This window comes from Marmota marmota, unplaced genomic scaffold (assembly GCF_001458135.2).
Source record: "Marmota marmota marmota unplaced genomic scaffold, marMar, whole genome shotgun sequence".
In the NCBI taxonomy this organism is placed as follows: domain Eukaryota; kingdom Metazoa; phylum Chordata; class Mammalia; order Rodentia; family Sciuridae; genus Marmota; species Marmota marmota.
Window position 1 is genome coordinate 19697798 of NW_026000242.1, and position 22586 is coordinate 19720383.

Consider the following 22586-nt stretch of genomic DNA (forward strand, 5'->3'; position numbering starts at 1 on the left):
CTTACACAGAAGAAATTTGGTACCAGCGTTTGATTATCTTCTTTGTAATCTTCACACTTGAGAAATAACCCAAAGCATTTTCATAAGAAAGTGATTTGCAAAACCTCAAACACCTTTACTAAATATAGGGTACCAATTAAATAGCAAGTTTAATTCAACATTACACATGCTTATATCCAAAACAAAGAAGAATTTTTTAAACCAGGTAAAGATTATAAGATAAGAAGAATGAAAAACAGAGACTTTAAAAACATTTCTAAACTAAGGTCAGCATAAAATAAAATGTAAATTAAAACAAATGATTCAGAATATTGGTCTTGGTCTGAAAAGTATTGCACTTACCCAGAGCTTTACATGCAAATAGAGCCATGGCACTTTGCAATCTGTCAGGTCTTAGAGCCTGTACTACAAGAACCTTAAAATAAAGTACAGAATATTTTAAAATAGTAAAATTCCCATAATAGCTTCAATTTAACAATAGTTAACGTTCACTAATTCAACAAATGTTTAGTAAAATATGTATACACTTATTGTTCCATAGTGTTTACTGTGCTTCCAACTGTCACAATAGACATATGCTAAGATATCTATTAATATCCAGAATATTACTGAAATTCATTTGCTTCCTCAAACCTATGATCTAAAATAAACATGGGGTTAACTATGATCTAAGAGCTGAATAGCAGTTGAAAATAGGAGAATACAGGTAAAGCATTTCTGGTAACAGAAATCCTGCCTAAAATCTACAAATCACTACTTTTATGTTAAAATCATGTATTATCCTTTGATGTATATTTCATTCCAAGATGTTTTATTCCTTTTTGGTTTTTTGATTTTTAAATTTTTAAACACGCTTGAAAAAAAATTCAGTGTATACAAAAACAAAAGGAAAACAGATCTTATAGCCAACAGCCTCAGATAACAGTTAAACGCAAGGGTCATTTCCTGTAACATCAATTCCCAGAGAGCTCTTCCACTCTGTTCTTTGCCTAGCCACAAACTGAACAGAAACTACCAGTAGATTTCATCATTATATTTTGAAGTGAAATTAGAAAAATACTTTCCTCATCATTGGGTCTTTTTCTTTGATAGGACTCTAGAAAATGAATTAAAACTAAAGTAATTTGTATCTTAGTTTATTTTTACATCATTTTTCCCATTGCAAGACCTCATTTGGATCATGGACAAAAAGAATAAGAAAATCTACAATGAGAGATACCTGATTTAGAATTTTTGCTAGTAAGTTTCCCAGATAAGTTGGTAAAAGTAAACAAAAATCCTTCCTCCCACATGCCATTAAAGGTTAGATAATACTCTAAAAACCAAGGTTTTTAAATGATTTCTGAATGATGAAACATTAGTTTTTTTGTATTTTGATAACATCAAATATTACCTGCTGAAATAAGGAAACTTTCTTTGCAAGAATAGATGGAAACTCCTGTTCACACACTGAATTATGATAATAAGTTCGCCACAGAGCTACATCTTCAAAACAGAGAGTCTGATAAAGACTGGGAAGAGCAATCTAAAAAATAAAAACAACATATAATGAGCTACACGTAAATAGATGAACATGTACATATTTTTAAAAAAAATTTTAAGTGCAAATAAAACCAACTATTAATAAATAATTTATTGCTGGTTTTCTGATTTGTCTTGGCTTATCCAAGATGTTTTGATCATTTCTAGGTCAGAAACAGTATGGTAGGCTCATCCAGTGTTAATGTCAGCATTAAATAAAACATTTCCAAACTAGTACTAAATCAATATTCACAAAAGAAATCTCTTCTCTGCATAAAAATATTTATACCTAGCTATCTCCACCTTGTGGAGAAAAGAAATGCTGTCACTAAAATCAAGTACAAATTTTAGGAACTGCTGCAATTGAATTCCATGTTAAACTGCAAAAATATGTCAAATTTCATATCAATATCAACAAGGTATCTCCCTCCTCCTCCTCCTCCTCCTCCTCCTCCCTCCCTCCCTCTCTCTCTCTCTCATACACACACACACACACACACACACAAAAAAAAAAAAAAACCCTTTGGTCAGGTCTGTAGACCTTTTTTTGATTAGGCTTCAACCTTAGGCTTCATGTCCTTCCTTGCAGAAACCAGTTTTAGCAAGAAATTTGCTAAGTCAGTTTAGCAAATATCTCTATGCTCAGTATTTGATCAAATTCCTCATCCTATATCCTTGGTGTGTAATCATCCTCATCAGCCTTCAGCAAGAATGCTGCTAAATCAGTTTAGCCAGAATTCTCCCCACCATACCTTCAATATTTTCTCTTGGTAATCTTCCTTCTACTGACCCCACAATCCTGTTCCTTGACTATCAACTTCCACTAGTCCATGCTATATTCAGAATTAAACCCACTTCTACACTGAGGTCTCTTTTCCTGCACTACAATAGTGTGTATGTGTGTGTGTGTGTGTGTGTGTAGATTTATCTTTGCAGATTTAGCTTCTAGCTACCTCTGTTTTTTCAGAAACAATAGCAAATCCTTAACAATGTATATTTTTCTAAGCCTCTTTCATTTATGCCCCTCTTTGTGAACATACTGCTTCTTTTGTCTCTAAATGTCCTAACCTTAGGGCTGGGCTGGGGCTGGGGCTGAGCAGTAGCATACTTGCCTGGCATGTGTGATTCTCAGCACCGCATATAAATGAAAGTCTATCAACAACTAAATGTTCTAACCTACTTTATGCCTCATAAATTACTACTCAGCATTCAATATTCGTCTTAAACAATATCATCATTCAGAGGTTTTCCTGAACATATCCATACCACTACTTCAGTGTTCCCCCTTCCTAAATTTATTTCAAGGGTGAATTATAAGATGATAAATGAAAAGCTATTCAGCTGGAGAATTTTCACTGAAAATAATGATAAATTAGAAGATCTGTACCTGTACTGTTAAACTTCATGTAACATAAAACTGAATCTAGTTTGTAAAAATTCTTTATACAAATGTGTATATTCATATCTAAACAATCTATTATAATGCCCAAATTTCATCATTTTTCCTATCTAAAACTAAACAATATTGACAAATTATATTTCAATTTAATTATTTTCAATAAATGATGTAAGCATGTTAGGATAACACACATGATATTAGTCTTTTGACTTTAATATCAGTAAGTTGCCCTCACCACTAATTTAGGTGTGTTACACATTATATAATCATCATGTATTTGAGATAGGCTATACAGCACAGCTAGAAGGCTCTCTAGCTACAGGTTAGACACTGGGTCAAATCACACAGCTATCCCTCTTATACTGTGCCACCACATCAGAAAGTAATCTCTACAGTGTAAGTTTATTCACGGTAGGGTCTCTTAATATTAAAATATACATTTGTCATCCCACTGATGTTGAGGGAAAAAACAGATCTGAACAGCAGTTGGAGCAATAAAAACAGATTTTATTCAGGGATATAGCAATAGAGGAAAAGAGATATCAATATAGAACCGGATTTAATTCTGAATACAGTATGAATTTACAGGAATTTACAGCACAGTAGGAGTCTACAAATAGAAAATTGCCAAGAGAAAACATCAGGGGTAAGGAAGATTCTTGCTAAACCAATTAAACAAAATTCTTGCTGAACACAGGTCAAGGTGATCAGAATCACCTGAGAGATAGTGGAAGATGACAAAGCCAACTAAATATCATGGATGATAAGACATAGAGAATAGGAAAATTCTGGTTAAACCAATGTTGCAGAGTTCCTGCTAAAACTAGATTTCACAAGGAAGTACACTGATAGGCCTAGGAGAAGGTTCAGAAGGTTGTCTAAAGTTTGGTCACTGGCACTATGCTGATTGGTAGTAAGCAATAAATAAATCATTAATGAATAAAATAATAAATTATATAAATAAAGTATGTAATTTATTTTATTTCTGGAAAAATAAGCATAAAGAGTAGTGGTAAAAGAAACCAGACTATGCAACAGGAGGCCCAATTTTGAATTCTGCTTCTACTTTCTAAGTAACCATAGCAAGTGACTATCTCTCTGTGCCTTAGTTTCTTCATCTGTTACATGAAGATAATAGCAGTAGCTACATATAATGTAATTGGACATATTTAATCAGATAATCTATTTTTAAATTCTGCATAATGCCTTGTAAATAATAAGTATCAACAACTGCTAGCTATTCAAACTGTTTTTACTATGGGGTATTGTAATATTGTAAGAGTAAGAAGGAAAAGCATGAGAAGAGATGGAGGGAAGGAAAGATAGATAGATTGATAGACAGAAAGACACATAGATTGATTTGGGGAGAAGTATGTTTGTCTTTTATTTCCATAAAAATGACTTTGACCTAAATAATTTAAAACATAGATAAAACTGAAAAAAAGGAAGCAAAAGATATACTATATTTAGAATATCTAAACATTAAAGGCATGTTATTTCATAAATGACAGATTTAATAAATTAAATATTGATTAATGGAGTAATCATAATAATTCTTTGATGTGTTTCAACTGAGACTTGTTGTTCTATTCACAGAAATAAACACTGAGAATAAATAAAACATTAAAAAATCTCAACAGAAATAACTAAAATATGCAAAAATAAAAAAATCAGCTACCCCCCAAAGCAGAAAAGGAATACCTTTAATGTTGCTACTGCCCAACTTCTTTCCTGATCTATCCAAAATGGAAGTTGATCACGTATTCTTTGCTGAGAATCCTTTAACAGAAACAATTATTTTCTTTGGTATGTTAGGTAAAATAAATTCAGAGTTTAAAAATAGCAATTGACTAGTTATTTTTATGACACAAATTGAAAAAATACTCATTCTATATGCTATTTTTTATATTTTACAAGTCATCATGACAAAATTCTATGTAACAAAAGGTACACAGAGAACTATCTAGACAACTATTGCATTTATTTTCATTGTACTTAGTTTTTCACGAAACTTAAGAAAAACTTAAATGTCATAAGAAACTATGATTTAAAAGTACATTATTTTAAATTATATCTTGCACTTCTATCATGATCTACATTCTGTACAACATTTTCAATGTCCTAATTTGAAGAATATTATCTATTATTTATTCAAACAGAAAAGCTAAAGAAAAACCTGAATTTGATTAATGTTATTAAAAATTTTCAGAAATAATTTTAAATTTCATTTATATAAGAAAAATTCCTAGTTATAATACCAGGTTTGATTTTCCTAAAGAGTATAAAATTTTTCTTAGAATAAAGTACTATACTGAGAAAAATAAACTAATTTCTTAGTATTTAATATTATTCCCAAAACAATATGTCTTCAAAGTCAAAAATATATTGTCCATATTGTAGCAGCAGAGGCCAAAACACACTCCTCTAATCAAAATATAATTTCAACAATAATTTTAAACTCCTCTGAAGCTAATTATAGTTTATGAAGCCAAAGCCAGAACTATTTTCTCTAGGAGTAAATGAATAAATTCTATTTTAACTTACAGCTTTCCGCAACATATCTCCAACAACCACACCTGTAAAAGTATCCCACTCCTTTTGAATAAAAATGAAGAAAACAAAAAAAAAATTTTAAGGTCAACAAAATTACCTTAATTTTCCTATAAAATGACTTACAATGCAGCTAAGAACACAGAAAAACAAAACTTCTTTCATATCTACTCCCTTCTTCTAATATATTAACATTAGAGTTCATTTTCCAATATAAAATAATAATAAAAGGTACTAGGCATCACTTTGTTAAAACAAAAACATATAGGTTAGTCTCAATGTCTAAAAACTTAAATTAGTAATTCAATTAACATTTCTTACTACCTGTTAATTTGTTCTTTAATATGCTATTTCTCACTATTAGATTAGCGGTAAAGTATGCCAAAAATTTAAAAATTTTATGATTGGTAAAGTTCAGAAAATTACTTCCATTGACTTATCTTTTTCTACAGATTGGAATAACTGTCATTAATCTGTCATTAATTAAACTGTCATTAATCCACTTTTTTTTAGCCACAGAATCAAGATTAATCAAGTGTTCTGGAATATAGTGCTCCAAGAAAATCTATGTCTTCACCATAGAATTCCCCCAAGTTAGATAATAAATAGCACTATCTTACTGTTTGTCACACACAGTCTAGCAAATATAATACATATTGGATAGCAATCTGGAAAAATTACCAAAGCAACATAATTCCTGTCTCCACCCATCCTGGCCATCCACTCTCCCTATTGCAATTACACAACCACCTGTCATTAAAATAGGGGTGATTACTTCTACAATATATAAGAAAAATATTCCATTCTCTCAGTGATGATTTGCTCATATTTTAGTAGGAAAAAAACAGGGAATACAAGGTCTTATATTACATGAAACATAATGATCATAGTCAAAAAAAATATGCAGGAAGAGAGAAAGACATAGAAGTTAACAATAGGAATAAAGAGGGTCATTTTAAATAAACAAATGAACCAGACCATATTGAGTTAGAGGAAAACAAAGAAAGAATACGGGCAGAATTATGAATGATCTGCCTTTGTTAAACAATTTGAATGAAGAGATACCGGAAAACAGCTAAAGTCTGACCAGGTAGAATTAAAGGTTACTAAATCAAAGATGTACGGCACTGGCACCTGGCTATGAAAGTCTCACTTTATGAGAAAAACTATTTGTGAATAAATGTTTTTAAAAATTATAGGTAGACCAGAGATGGATTAGTTAAGCTCTAGCTCAAGGGAGATTCTTTTAAAGTTTCAGAGGACATTGTATGGCAAACAAAAATAAAGACTACAGACAAAAATGATAAATTATACATAACCATATTAACATAAATCTATGGGCTCTAGGAAGCTTCTGAGAATTGCCCACCCTCTTGCTTCACCTGCTGACGATTTTTTGCGGGTATGTGCCAGGGATTGAACCCAGAGGCATTTACCCACCGAGCCACATCCCTAGCCCTTTTTCATATTTTATTTAGATGCAGGTTCTCACTGAATTGCTTAGGGCCTTGCAAAGTTCCTGAGGCTGGCTTTGAACTTACTGTCCTCCAGCTTCAGACTCCCAAGCGCTGAAATTACAGGCGTGCACCACAATGCCCAGCACCTGCTGACTCTTGAAAAATTACAGAATGTAGTTGAATGCCCATATTCTCTCACTTTTTCTATTTATTGGTTCTATTGTGTAGGCCAGGAAAATAAGAAGGCTGCTTCCTCTGGTATACTAAGTAAATGAACCTAGGTTCAGAAAAATTTAGGCAGCTTGATAAGTTGCAAGATTCCTTTCCTTGCTATCACTCTGGAATGTTGGGTTTACCAATAGGGAAACAGAACTGAAAAACAGCATTTTACACTAAATTTCTAACTTAGTAAAAGATTAATAAATTAACACATAATTTGTGGCCTAAAGTAGCTTCTAATCTAACTAAACATATACCCATCACAAAATTTTCATGTAACTCTAAAATTTTCTTCCTTCAATTCCACTTACATTTTCTTGAAAAAGTTCAGGATGCATGCCCCGAACAAAATGCAAAGCAAACATCAACTGGTCAGCCTGCAAAGAACAACAGATGGTATCATGCCTTCTTTAAATACGTGTTTTTGGAAAAACACAGCCTTTAAATTTTGGCTCATAAAAATGTATATTTTGTCATCAAATCACCTACTTTAATCAATATAAGAAATGACTATAAAGACTATATCTTCTGCACAGAACAAACACTTCTAAGTTGGGGGGGAAGCAAAAGTAATAAGTAATAAAATTTTTAAAGAAAGTACTAAAATTAATTTGAGTATATATCTCAATAATATATTTTATATATATATATATATATATATATATATATATATATATATATGTATGAATTATTTAGTTAACTGAAATCCAGTTATTAAGTTTGAACCAGATATTACTAACCAGATCAACTTTGTACATTACCAATTTTCAATTTGTCATTTTGTAGGTTTAAACATATGGGTGATTACAAGTAACTATCACAACTACAACATTTTCTCTTTTCTAGATATTGACTAACTTCCTAAATTTAATAGGAAACTAGTGAAGTCTTCACTTTCCACTAAATAAAAAAAGAAGTCTTACCAACTAAGCCCAAACAAAAAATAATTTCATGTCAAGAAAGCGGTACGTCAAACATATTTTATTATTTGATCAGTATGAATGTTTCCACCTGTGGAACAACAACTTTTAGAGAACTAGTATAGAAAATTAGCAACTGGCTTCTCAGTGCCAGCAAGACGGAAGACAGAAAACTATAAAAACTTTCTAGTTACAAACACATAAATTTAGATAAAAGATAATATAACACATGGTCGCACTTAAAAAAAATGAAAAGAATGAGACAACATTCCCCCAAACTCAGAAATAGTGAACTGAAAAACCAGAGTGGCATTAAAACAGCTGTGGCTGAGTTGAAGAAAAATATCAACCACAGTAACCTAAAGTTATGCCCTACCAGAGACAACATGAGAGGTATTCTAAAAATGAGATCTGGGTCTAAAACTAGAGTCCTTAAAAGTTACATTATAAAGAAACACTATGGCCGTATGGCCATATTCACAGAAGACAGGAGACAAATTCACCTGAAATCTGGGTGAAAGAAAGCGCCCTCTGAAAAATTTACCACACTTGAGCTTAGCACAAACTTCACAGATAAATTTAACTATGGGACTAATAAGAAATTAATAGTGATTTCTCCGGTACCTGGCAAGAGTTTTTAGGCAAACCTGGTTTAGACAGTTATTCACCTACCCAATATCTCAAGCACACCGAAAGATAAAACTTAAAAGCCCAAAACTGCCAACATAAGAAAATAATCCACTATAAGCAAGCATCACCAAACACAACAGACAAGAATAAAACCCCAAGAACTTCAGATAACAGAAGAATTTGAAAGACATTCTATATAATAAGTATGATTAAATAACAGTTAAGCACATAGAAGAGATTAACACTCCCCAGAAGCAGATACTTCTAAAAAAAGGCAGAGCAGGGAAGGGAGAATTTCTGGAAAAAAAGTATATTAGTTGAAATTAGATTCAGCTGATGATTCAGATGATGAAAAGATTAGTGAAATATAAGAAAATGAAAAAAAAACTAAAGAAATTGCTCACATTAAAATAAAACTAAACTATTAAAAAAATAACTGAATACAAAAATCTATACACAGGAAAATTGCAACATAAACTTTGTATAATTACGAGTACAGGTAAATTTTCAAATGATAAAATGAATTTTTAATACTGGTTATATAACCATTCAAAGGGGATAACTTAAGTTGCAGGGGGAACTATAAAGGAGACCTGTTTCTTCATACATATATACATATTATCTGATTGTTATTAAGAGCACATGAAATTTTACATTAAATATTAAAAGATATAATTTTAAAGAAAAATATTAAGTCCAAGCCCTTTATAAAACACATAGTATTAATGACAGTCTATATTGCAGGGAAGAATAAAATTGGTACATTCTGAAGATAATTTTATTCCCTTTTAACATTCTACATGCCCCTACATCAAGAAACTTCACTTCTAGAAATTTATGCAAAAGGATCATGTTATGTGTTCCTAGAAAAGAAATAAGGATATTTATTAAAATATCATTCATAACAAGAGTAATAACTGAAGTCACCTGAGTGTTCAAAATCTATCGTGTTGCTTTCTTCTAGGTGGTTGTTTTTTTTACCTGCCCTGTGTCATGAGATGGAGGTGCCCTATAGTATTGTCAAGGGAAAGACCCACCTAGGACACAAAAAGACATATACCACCATTGCCTTCATACAATTTAACTTGGAAGACAAGAACTCTAAGATGGTGGAAGCTATCAAGACCAATTAAATGACAGATATGAAATGGGCTGTCACTCAGAAGTCAACATTCTGGGTCCAAACTCTGTAATTCACAGTTCCAAATTGTCCTTCAAAATAAAAATTTATCATGAATAATATTCAAAACAGAATATACACCATGGCCTATTTTGACAAAAGAGAAGGAGTATGCTTATATAAACATATATGGCTATATTACATACCTTCAAAAAATAAATTGGAAGAATAATAAATTTTTTTATTGGTGCTTCAGTTTTGAGATTATAGGTCATTTTTGTTTTCTTTTTGCTCACATATATTTTGCAAATTTTCTAATATAAGCTTATGTTATCTGTTTTTTAAAGAAATTCGGTAAAAGTCAGGCATAGTGATATGTGGTTGCAATCCCAGTGAACTCAGGATACTGAGGTAGGAGGATCACAAGTTCAAGGCCAAATTAGTGAGACCCCATCTCAAAAGTAAAAAATTAAAAAGGGGATGTTTTTCACTGGTAGAATACCCCTGAGTTTAATCACTAGTATTGCCAAAAGAAAAAAGAAAAAAAATTAAACTTAGTAAATGCTTATTTACAAAGAGAAATCATCTATTCAAGTACAGTCCTTTCAACCAAGTTCTAATGTATACCATATTTGGCTTTTCCTATATCGCAAATAACACTTCATATCCAGTATTGTATGTGTATGTGATTATAAACGTACAAAAGGTAAATATAATAATGTTAGATATAACATATGAAAAAGATACATTTTTTTTAAAGATCCTCCTGGAAATACTACTAGTAAGTCTGTTATGATTTGGATCAGAGGTATCCCCCAAAATGCTCACATAGCAATGCATGAATGATCAGAGGTGAAACCATTAGATTATGAGAACTGTAACTTAATCAGTGAAGTAATCCATTTGATGGATTCATAACTTGAATGAATTACTATGTGGTAACTGTAGACAGGTCACTGAGGGTGTGCCTTGTCTTTTGCTCCTCAATCTCTCTCTGCTAACTCGCTGTCATAAGCTGACAGCATTCCTCTGTTGCACCCATTGGCCATGCTTATCTAGGCCCAAAGGAATGGAATCAGTTGGCCATGGACTGAACCTCTGAAAACACGTGTTAAAAACTTCTCCTCTAAGTTGTATTTGTCACCCCTGTTCGCCAGATCCAGTATTTTGAAAAATAAAGTATGATTTATTTTATAAAAACATGTTAGATATTTATGTGTATACATACAAGTACTCAATAGATGTGCCTTGATTAAGTGAATAAATATAAATAAACAATTGAGCATAAAAAAAGATGCTCCACATTATATCAGAGGGTAATGCAAATGAAAAGGAAATACTCCCATGCATCTGTTTGAATGGCCAGAATTCAAAACACTGACAATAGTAAATGCTGGTAAGGGTGTGTAGAAACAGGAACACTCATTCATTGCTGGTAGGAATGCAAAATGGTACAGCCACTTTGGAAGACAATTTGGCCATTCCTTATAAAACTAAACTTTATTCTTACCAGATAATCCAGCAACTGCTCTCCTTGGTATTCACCTAAAAGAGCTGAAAACTCATACACAAAAACAGTAGCATTGTTCAGAAACTAAAACTCAGAAGCAAACAAATGTCCCTCAGCAGGTGAATGAATAAACAAATTTTGATCACTACTGGACAATGGGATATTATTTAGCACTAAGAAAAAGTAAACTTAAATGTGCATTACTAAATGATAGAAGTCAATCTGCAAAGGCTACATAATAAGATTCTAAATAGATGACATTTTAAAAAAGGCAAAATTATAATAAAAGGATCACTGTTTGCCAGGAGTTAAGGAGAGGGGGGAAAGATGAAAAGGTGGCTCATGCAATTAAAACTACTCTGTCTGATGCTTAAATGGTGAATGTATATCATTTACATTTATCAAAACCCACAGAAGGTACATCACAAAAGGACCTTAATTTAAACTAATAGACTTTAGTTAAAAATGATATGTCAATGTAGGTTCACTGATAATAAATGTACCGGCCTAGTGCAGTATTTTGATAGTGGGAGGGAGGTTGGGTGGTACATGTGGGCATGGAGTATAGAGGAAGACTCTACTTTCTGTTTAATTTTGCTGTGATTCTAAAACCACTCTAAAAAAATAGTTTAAAAGGAATTCACAACTATAACATGAAAATAAGCACAAAATGAATAAATAAACCCTAAAAATATAAAAATCAGAAGCATTAAGCAAAAATGCAAGATGTAGTCAAAAGAAAGTTACAACCAACTAATGTACATGAAACAGCTACTAAGTGAATTAAAATACTATTAAAAAGCAATGCAAGGCACATCTTCTGAGAGATGTGTAGTATTCTTTGGTATTAAAAGGTCAGAATTCAGGTTTGGGTTCAATAGTGATAAGCTAGAAAAGTCACTGAGATGCTTATTTTACAAGTTAATGGATATTTTATGATTATAACATTCATAGTTTAAGGTATACAAATATACAATGAGTAAGATAAGACAATTAGTGTATTATTTTAAAGTCTTTATCTTTTAATTATGCACTTAATTCTTTATAAATCTATACACACAAACTTACAGAATTATTACATTTATTGAGCTATTTTTTTCCCTTTGAACTTTAGAACAAAGTAGTCTCCCAATGTTAATGGAATGAAGGAAGTCTCTACCACTCTATAATCCTCAGATTACCCACTGAAGTCTGTAAACTCATTGCTAATTATTACTGCACCCAAACTGCAAAGTACTGTCAAAAATTGGCACACAAAGTATTTGGTCAATAAGTGAGTAAGGGTGATTACCCTTCTTCCTGCTTTCTGGTCACAGAAGACATCCTGGCCTTAGGGATAAAGACAATTATAGTGCTGTCAATCACATTATATCACTTCACAGATAGTGATACAAGAGTGCTACATGGCCTAAGCCAGGCCAACCAAGATTTTCTTCCATGATTTTCAAAGCCAGAAATACCAGCTTTGTCTTGTACCACCTGTCTAGTTGCCTGGTTGTACAAATGAATATATTTAACCAAAATATTTAACAACAATGCTATTAGTAAAAATAATGCTTCAAGAATAAAATTAAAACCCCAGTTTACAGAGAAACAGAGAAGGGAGAAAAAAACATGAGTATGAGCACATAGAAGCATTATTCCCAATTAAATTGAAGTAAAATTACAAATGAATAATAAATCAAGCTTAAGGATTTTTTGAATGTTTTTTAATCCTATCAACATCCAAAATCGAGCATATTTTTGGTGTCTTTAAAAATTCTTGACTTACTTTGCTTCTCAGAACAAAAAATTTATACATTTTAATTCTGTGTTACTATACCTCTGTCATGAGCCATCTGTGGGCTTGTGTGTGGACTCTGTTGCGCATAGTAGCCTCCTGAGGGAATAAGTCTGGGACTGGGAATTCTCTGGGGCACCCCCCGCAAGGACTGACTGCCTGATGCAGGTGAACTTCCCCATCAAGCTCTGCCTAAAATCTCACACAGCACCTGAGATGGGTGGGACTTGCTGAGATGTCAACCAACTTGCTGACTACAAGACATCATGAAGCAAGACTAGGCCCTTGAAACTTTATTCCTGCCTTTGATGTATCTTCTTAAATAAACCACCAGAGCCATTTTCTCGTTGTCTAGTTCAAGAACCCATGTGGACTAGATCTATCAGGGGCTTCAATGTTTATAAATATATTTCTCAGTGTTTGCGTTTTATTATTTGTTAATTATTTGAGATACTAAGATTTAAGGTGGCTTGGTCTCCTCTGGGCAGAAGAACCCCCCAATGAGACGCTGGCCATCCTCGATCCCAAAATCTCTCATTATTCGTTCCATTGAAATAATGGTTCTATTAGAAAACACTTTAATAGAAAAGGGAGTAGATAAAAGTAACATCTCAACTGGTCATCTACTTGAATAACTGGCTGAATGAAGAAAAAAAAGAAAAAAAGGCCGCTGAGTGGTATAAATCATTTCTCCCAAACCATTATATCACACATAAAGTAAAGTATTAGATCACAATTAATATGATGTGAAGAAATCTTCAAAGTCCACTTTATACCTGAGATCAAGATCACATTTCTAGATATAGTGGTTTGTTTCATCTGCATCCTGTTAACAAGATATCTTAAACATAATATAGAATGAATTTGAATTCCAACTCCAACATTTTCTAGATCTGAGCAGCAAAAGGTTATTAGTTCTAAATCTAGTAGTGTCCTCCTTTGTATAACAGGACTATTGTAAGCCATAAATGGCAAAATATTTAAGGCATTTATCAAAAAGTGATGAATAATAACTACCTCATATGTAGTGAACTGATATGCTATATATGATGCTAGAAAAAAATTACTCTAAAAATATTCCATAAATTCCACGATTCTTAGAGACTAAGAAACGGTTGAAAATATAAGCAATTCATTTATTTTATTTCTATTGCATAAATTTCATCAAACATTTAATGAAAAGTATATACTATTTTAGAAAGAAAAGTCTCACTTTAATGAAAGGAGATGATATAGCACAGAACTTGAGCACTTGCACTTGGGTTTACAGCTAAATCATACATTTCAATGGGCAATTCTATGCACATTAAATATATGTTCAAAAAACTCAAATGGTTAGATTTGATATTGAAAGTTTAAAAGCTATTGAAGTATAAAAATATTATCTCAATTATCAAGAACTATTGTAATCACCACCGGTTATTTCATGTCTAAACATCCAGGGAGAAAATTTCCAATTTTTAACATAACAAAACACATTTTGATAGGAAAAAATATAAAAATTAAATAAATTGTAAAATTAAAACAATGAGATGTTATTCATATTTTATTTTAAAATAGTGTCCACTTGAATTTTACTCAGTCAATAAGCAAATTCGTTTGAAAAGAAAGGTAAAGTGAGCTATACAGAAAATAGTCAAGGAGTTTGCATGAAAAAAAATTCTCTTCATAACCCATGAGACATTCTTTTTATATCTTTTCAAATCTCTTTAATACTTCCATAAAGAGGAAGAAACAGTAAAACTATATCCTCCCAATCCTCCCTTCCAACCCTCTTCTGTTGATTCACTAGCTTGAAACCAACACTTCACAATAGCTTCCATTACTCTGGGTCAAACTGAAATGGAAGAAATGACATGCAAAAGATTAACTTGTACATAGTTTTATAATAATCATAAGTTTCAGGGAACCAAATATTTCAATGACCAAATATTTCAATTTTCTAAAATACTTAATCAGCTGAAATAAAAACTTTTGATTTTGAAGAAAAAAATAATGACATGGTTAATCTAAGCTGAAATTACTAGATAGTTTTCTCTACTTGGGTAGTCTAAATTTTCTGCCATAAAACAAGTCAATCATTCTTCTATTCCAGGTCAACTTTCTTTCAGCTCACTGTGATGAGAATGCTAATAATCCTAGTCTGTCTCTATTTCAAAAATCTATTGTGGCCATATTGCTGTAACCAACACAACAGCTAAATCAGCACAGAGAAATTCTGGCAGGCAGTTTAATATTACACTGATTGCTAAATCCCAAAAGCTTTCACAAAAATTTGAAAATGGTTCCATTCTCAGTAGTTATAATTCCAAAACTTGAGAAATACCTCATTGCTTTTGGATTAATATGCTTTCTGAATTTTTATTCCTTTTGAAACTTTATGGAATATTTAATTCATGCTGTATAGGTTGAACGTTACTCAAACAGAAATGAATTTTACACAACAAATATTACATCATCAATTACAAACATGACCTAAGAACTGCAAACCACAGTTTGCATAGTTGTCTTTTTATGATTTTAACTGTTCACAATAGAAACTCAATATAGGCAATGAAAAACTCCAATTGAGCACTAAAATATTAAGGAAGTAAAGCTTCTCAACCTCTCTCCCAGTATAACAAAACATTGCCTTAGTCTAACTTAAATGTATTTTTTAAAAAGCAAAGTGATTTCAAAGAAGTAACCCTAACTATATTCCACTGACATGTCAAAACATGTTCATACTAAATACTTATCCTTCCCTAATTACTTTGCAAAATATAACATAGGACTTAAACCTTATTAGCAAAGATAATGTATTGCTAAAAATAAAATGAAACTATATAAACTGAAATAGCTTAGAAATAAGAAACTAACAAAAAAAGCTACTAATATTTGGAAAAAATATGAAGGATGATATCATTAAACCTAAAGCACTATTTAAGAATAAGATTTATTTATAACATATCCACTTTCCAAAAGAATTTGGAACAGATTAATATAGCTATAGCTCCTTGACATTTTTATAAATCACAGTCTATTTTAATGTAGAGGTCTTAGGAAGGAAAATAGGAAAGCATTAAATACATTACTACTGAGAATGACCAAAATGAAACTGTAATTTAATATATTAACTAGAAAATAAAAATGATTAACATATCATTAAAAATTTTCTCATATAAATAAATAGAAATAAAAATAAGTAAGTTCAATGATTAAAAAATAAAACTTAAAGACCATAATTACTACAAAGTGGACTTGCTCTATATAAAGCAAAAGCTTTTTCTTTAAAATATTAAGAAAAATAGAGAAATACAGAAGGATAAGGGAGGAGAGTTAAAAAAAAAAACTTTAAAAACAAGAGAAGACATTAAAAAAAAAAGTAAGACAACATTTATAAACCAGAGCATGGTAAAAATTAAAAAGACTGATAACATCCAAGATTAATAATTATACAAGGAAAGAGGTATCTTTAATCACTCAATGGGTGGGAGTTAACTGGTAAAAAAAAAAAAAACTTCTCACTGTTTCCAAAATGTGAAACACTGATCCTAAGCATTGTGAATAAAGAATATTCAACCTGTATAGCCACATTTTTGAATGGCATACAATCACTAAAAATAATGAGGTTAACATATTTATATTTATGGTAAAATCTTTAGGACCTATTGTAACGAAGGAGAAGCTATAGAACAAAATATATAATCAGTTTTTTAAAACTACATTTTTATAAATATGAATACAAAAGAGAAAGGAAATGGACTATAACAAACAAATTAATCTTTAGGGGTTTTTTTCTATTACAGTTCCATAAAGTTTAAAGCTCCTTTTGAAAATATTTTTAAGTTTGTGTGATAAAAAATAATTAATTATTACATGATAATATATTATACAAATGTTACAGACATCATGAGAATTATAACTAATGAAACTATCACTATAAAGGTTATCCTCTAAGATCATCCATTTTACTGATAAACTAGATTAACATTACTTGCTTATAATTCAACATTTTATACAAGTTAAAAATTGAGACCCAAAGGGTGAATTTTAGAATCATAGTGAACTAATTATAAGACCATTAAAAGAAAAATACAAATCCAAGTTCCCATTAAAGAAGGAATTCTGCAGAAATGCTCAAGCATAATTTCTTGAACTCCCAATAATAATCTTTGTCAAAATACTGAAAGATATTTAAAAAATTATTGTCTCAAATAAAGTTCTTAAAAAATAAAAATTAATGTCCCTTTCTAAAAAAATATTGATAATTTTCAAGATTTGCTAAGTCTTTTTATAAATGAACCATGATAACTATTTCTCAAACTCAGTTAACTGCCTTTATCTTCTTTAATATTATATCTTAAGCTACACTCAAAGACTTTTTTTTTTAATCCTAAATGAAAAGTCTCCATGTTTTCTCTAAAGGTCAAAAGTTTCTTTTTTTTTTTTCTATAATTTTATTTATTGCATGTTTCTCTGGAACCTTCATAATATGAAGGCTTCCACAACAACCTACTCCAACTCCTCCTAACTCAGAAGCAGGTATTAGTTTACCTAATAACGTTAGCAATGAGAAACAATTTTATTCCCAAGACCCTAGGGACATTGGGCAATGTCTAGAGACATGTTTTGACTCTTACAAATGGAGAGTCAAGGGGAGCAAGTCCTACTGGCATTCATTCACAGAGATCGGGAATACTGCTAAATGTTCTAAAATGCACATGACACTCCTCACATAACAAATAATTATGTGCCCAAAATATCACAGGTTGAGGATAAGAAACCCTTTAGATAATATGCAATCTGTTTTTACTGAAATGTTCAGAGCCAAGGCAGCTAACCCAAGTGTTTACTCTCCCTTCCACACTTCCCTTTTCACCTCACAAAATCCTGGAATGTTGTAAGATATTCCAATAAGCAATGAATATAATGAGAAAATGGCAAAAAGGCCAATTCTAGTGGTTAAATGGTTATATAACTGTAAACTCTATAAAAAAATCAAGAATGAAGTAATTTGTGTGTGTATACACACACACACACACACACACACACACAAATATACACATATACTTTAAAATTGGGGTCACACTGTGTTGCCTAGGCAGATCATGAACTCCTATATACAAGTGATCCTCTTCACTTAGCCTCCCAAGTAGCTGGAACAATGCCACCACACTGGCTTCATATAGTATATTATATGTGAAAAAATATAATGCTTCTTACCTTAAATAGGCAACGACATATATACTCATATGCCATATGTTTTAATGAGTTTATAAGAGACTGGATTCTCTGTTCTGTATTTTCAAACACCTGTAGATTACAATTTAATAATTGAAAGAGCATTAGGAAAGTTATTACATTTAAAAGGTACTGCAGAGTTTAATCATTCTTATAAATTATTTCTCCAGACACAAAACTGATTCTGAAATAGCACCTTTGCCCATCAACCCCAAAGGACTAAACAAATAAATGAATTAAATTTATACACTAATATAAAATTTTATGTGTTTTTCTAAAATGCATAAAACTTTTAATAAATGATATTGAACTCTTATGTACTCCAATTCCCCCAAAAACAAAATTAATTGAATTTCACCCATAACATTTTGATTCTCATAGCATCAAAAACACTATCTAAGGTAGAATTAATATTGCTAAAATAGTCACACCACCAAAAGTGCTATTCAAATTCATTATAATCCCCATCAAAATATCAATGACATTCTCCACAGAACTATAAAAAAAAAGTCCTAAAATTTATTTGGAACAATAAAAGACCCATAATAGTCAAAGCAATCCTGAGCAACAAAAACAATGTTGGAGGCACCACAATAACTGATCTCAAATTATACTACAGAGCTATAATAACAAAAACAACATGCTATTGTTATCAAAACAGACGTGAAAACCAATGAAAGAAAATAGAAGACACGAAACAAATTCTAATAGACACAGTCATCTGATACTTGACAAAGGTGCCAAAAACATATGTTGCCGAAAAGACAACCTTTTTACCAAATAGTCCTGAGAAAATAGGATATCTACATGTACAAGAATGAAACTAGATCTCTATCTTTCAATGTGTACAAAAGTCAACTCAAAGTGGCTCAAAGACCTAGAAATCAGACCAGAAACTTTGCAACTATAAGAAGAAAACATAAGCTCAACATTCCAACATATTGACACAGGCACTGATTTCCTTATGAAACCCCTAAAGTTCTAGAAATAAAAACAAGAATCAATAAGTGGTATGGCATCAAATTTAAAAGTTTCTGCACAGCAAAGGAAACAAGAGTGTGATAAGAGACACTACAGAATGGAAGGAGATCTTTGCCAGCTGCTCCTCTGAGAGGGGATTAATACCCAGAATACATAAAGAATTAAAACAAAAAACTCTCCCCTTAAATATTGCAACCAATAGATGGAAAACAGATCTGAAGAGACACTTCTCAAAAGAAGAAATACATATGGCCAACAAATATATTTTAAAAAATGTTCAACATCCCTAGAAATCAGGAAAATGCAAATCAAAACTACTTTGAGATTTCATCTCACTCAGAATAGCAATCATCAAGAATACAAACAATAATAAATGCTGGCAAGAATGTAGGATAAAAGTTACATTTTTGTATAAATTTATACATTTTTGGTAGGACTGCAAATTAGCATTACCACTTTGGAAAGCAGTATGGTAATTACTCAAAAGACTAAATATAGAACCACCATTATCCTAAAAAGCTAAAGTCAGCATACTAGAATGATACAGGCCCATCAATATTTATAGCAGTGCAATTCACAATAGCCAAATTATGGAACAAGTCCAAGTGCCTAACAACAGACAAATGGATAAAGAAAATTTGGTATATCTACACAATAGAGTTTTATTCAGTCATAAAAAAAGAATGAAATTATGGTATTTGCTGATAAATGGATAGAACTAGAGAACATCTAGCTAAATTAAATAAGCCAGATCAAGAAAGTCAAGTATCAATTATTTTCTCTTATATGCAGAAACTAGAGCAAAATAAGAGGAAAAAAGTGGGGGAAACCCATGAAAATGGAAGGGCAATCAGTAGAGTAGAGGAAAGGAATAGAAGGGGAGGAAGCAGAAAAAAAGGGAAAAAAAAACTGTAGAACGAAATGAACAAAAATATGCAATGAATATATATGAATGTACCACAGTAAATTTCACCATATATACATATATATAGTGCACCAATTCAAAAAACTGTAAATAAATAGAAGGAAGACTAGTACAGTAGAGGTAGGGGAGTAGGATAAGGAAGGAGGGGAGGAAAAAACAAAGTAATGGGGACTGAAGTGGAGCTATTCATATTCCATTCATGTAAGATTACATCAAAATGAATTCAATATTATATATAACTATAATATACTAATACAAACATTTAAAAATAAGTAATTTTAAAACACTATTTCAATTTGGGTTAAGGCCATTTAAATTACTTGTATTATATAATTATCCATTCAGTCCCAAAATACGATGACCAAAATCATCTTATATTTCTCATCCTTAATATGAGAACCTAAACAATACTGAACTATGCACTACAGGTTGAATAAGGATAACAATAATTTTGAGACCGATACAGCAAAAACTCACATACACCTTTAGTTTTTTATCTCATTTGGTATTTCCAATGTACATGACTGCCACCATTTGAAAGGATATCACTAATGGCTATTTCTTTTAATAAAAAAAAATATTGCTTGGCATAGAAATGAGGGTTGTATAAACTGAACTTTTCTCTCATTATAATGTAAATTTTACTTCTCACTTCAGGAGGCATTTGAAGAATACGTCTTATAAAGTTCAATTCTGATATAATAATTAGATTAAATTTGTTTGGTTCCTTGTGATTATAACTAACAGCAACAACAACAACCAAAATAAACCTACTAAAATAATTTTAATCATTTAGAGATGGAAAAAATATCAAATGGTCCACACCAATAAAGATTAGTTGTACCCAGATACTTCAAGTGTACACTTCTGGTGGTGTTGGTAGCATGTTCTAACCAGAAGAATTGTCTGTTCCTAGTTTATATAGCAAATGCTCCTCTTATTAAGAAAGATCAATTATGAAATTGAGACTTAGATTCTCTAAAATACACTCTATTATAAAAGAGAGTTAGGAAATTATAGTGGTCAAATTATAGTGTTATGTTGTATTCATATAACAATGAATATGTAAAAATCCCACCATTATGCATAACTATAATGAAGCAATTAAAAATGAAAAAAAAGTGTAAGAAAAAATAAAACAGAATACAGTACCTATAAGATCTAGATTTACAAAACACTGAAAAGCACGGTTTTTACTCTACATATTTAAAATTATGTTACTTTTTAAAAATAAATTGAAATGTACACATATACACCCACATATATGCACACACAAGGGTGAAATTTGATCAATGTACATATTATTACAGTACTATTATAACTGAGGAAAGTGGATTAGCTTTTCTAAAACATAAAGAACACTAATACACTTACTAAGTTTGATTGAACTTCTACACTATTTATTAGTTCTCATACCACAGTATATAGTTACTGATTTTTTAACATATATATTTTGTGACCAAAGAATAAAGAGGAATTATAAATAAATTTATCATATAATTTTAAAGTTTTTTAGAATTATTTTTTTACTTTTTTAGTTATATGTAACATTAGGATACATTTTGACAAATCATAAAAACATGGAATATAATTTGCTCTAATTCAGTCCCCAGTAAAAGACAAGCATAATTATCCTTATTTTTATCTGCTGACACAGTGAATCAGAATAAAATCAATCATATGTTATGAATTAATTCTTATAGACCTTATTGGATTCTATATATTTTGTAAAAATGTTTCCAAAAGTAAAATATTATAAATAGTTTGATTAAATGTAATGTTTTAAACTATTTTTTTAAACCTAAAGACCAAAATCTAGTGTTTGTCCAAAGGAAATGAAAAATATATACTAGAGACATGAACTATGACTGTGTAGAGAAATTTTTGCTAACAAAATCTATACCAAAGCACAAGGTCACTATTAAACGGAAATTTATTTCAAATTTGAATGTGAGAGCAAATTTGAATGACATACATTAGTGGGAAAAAATTAATAACAGAATCATGATTAATAAACAAATAAAAAAGGATATATAAAACAATTCACTGATGGAAAAAATATCAAATGGTCCACACCAATGAAGATAAGGAGTAGCTTTTCCTATTGGTCTCTGCTAAACACTCCCAGAACCTAGCACAATGCCTGGAATGTCTGCTATATATTTATAAGTTATAAGTAAGTCTGCAATAATGTTTATTAAATGAATAATCTTTCCCCTGAAAAAGAGATTTAAGTAAATTTACTTGACCATGAAATTGTGCTCCATTATTTAAGCAAAAGAAAAATTTATTCTCTTCCAAAAATATTATTTCAAAAGCATATGAACAGTGCTTCCTAATTTAATCAAAAG

General features: G+C 30.9%; 1 protein-coding gene across 3 annotated transcripts in view; it reads right to left on the reverse strand.

Moving 5' to 3' along the window:
* Positions 1-210: 210 nt before the first annotated feature.
* Positions 211-22586, reverse strand: part of Dync2h1 (dynein cytoplasmic 2 heavy chain 1) — a 174019-nt gene continuing 151643 nt past the window's right edge. For all 3 annotated transcript variants that reach the window (XM_048795761.1, XM_015489688.2, XM_048795760.1), the window contains 6 exons: positions 18312-18401; positions 7458-7523; positions 5465-5515; positions 4622-4699; positions 1394-1525; positions 211-415 (listed from right to left, as the gene is read on the reverse strand). In XM_048795761.1, the coding sequence (XP_048651718.1) occupies positions 290-415; positions 1394-1525; positions 4622-4699; positions 5465-5515; positions 7458-7523; positions 18312-18401 (543 nt within the window). In that variant the 3' untranslated portion in view covers positions 211-289. The remainder of the gene's footprint in view (positions 416-1393; positions 1526-4621; positions 4700-5464; positions 5516-7457; positions 7524-18311; positions 18402-22586) is intronic.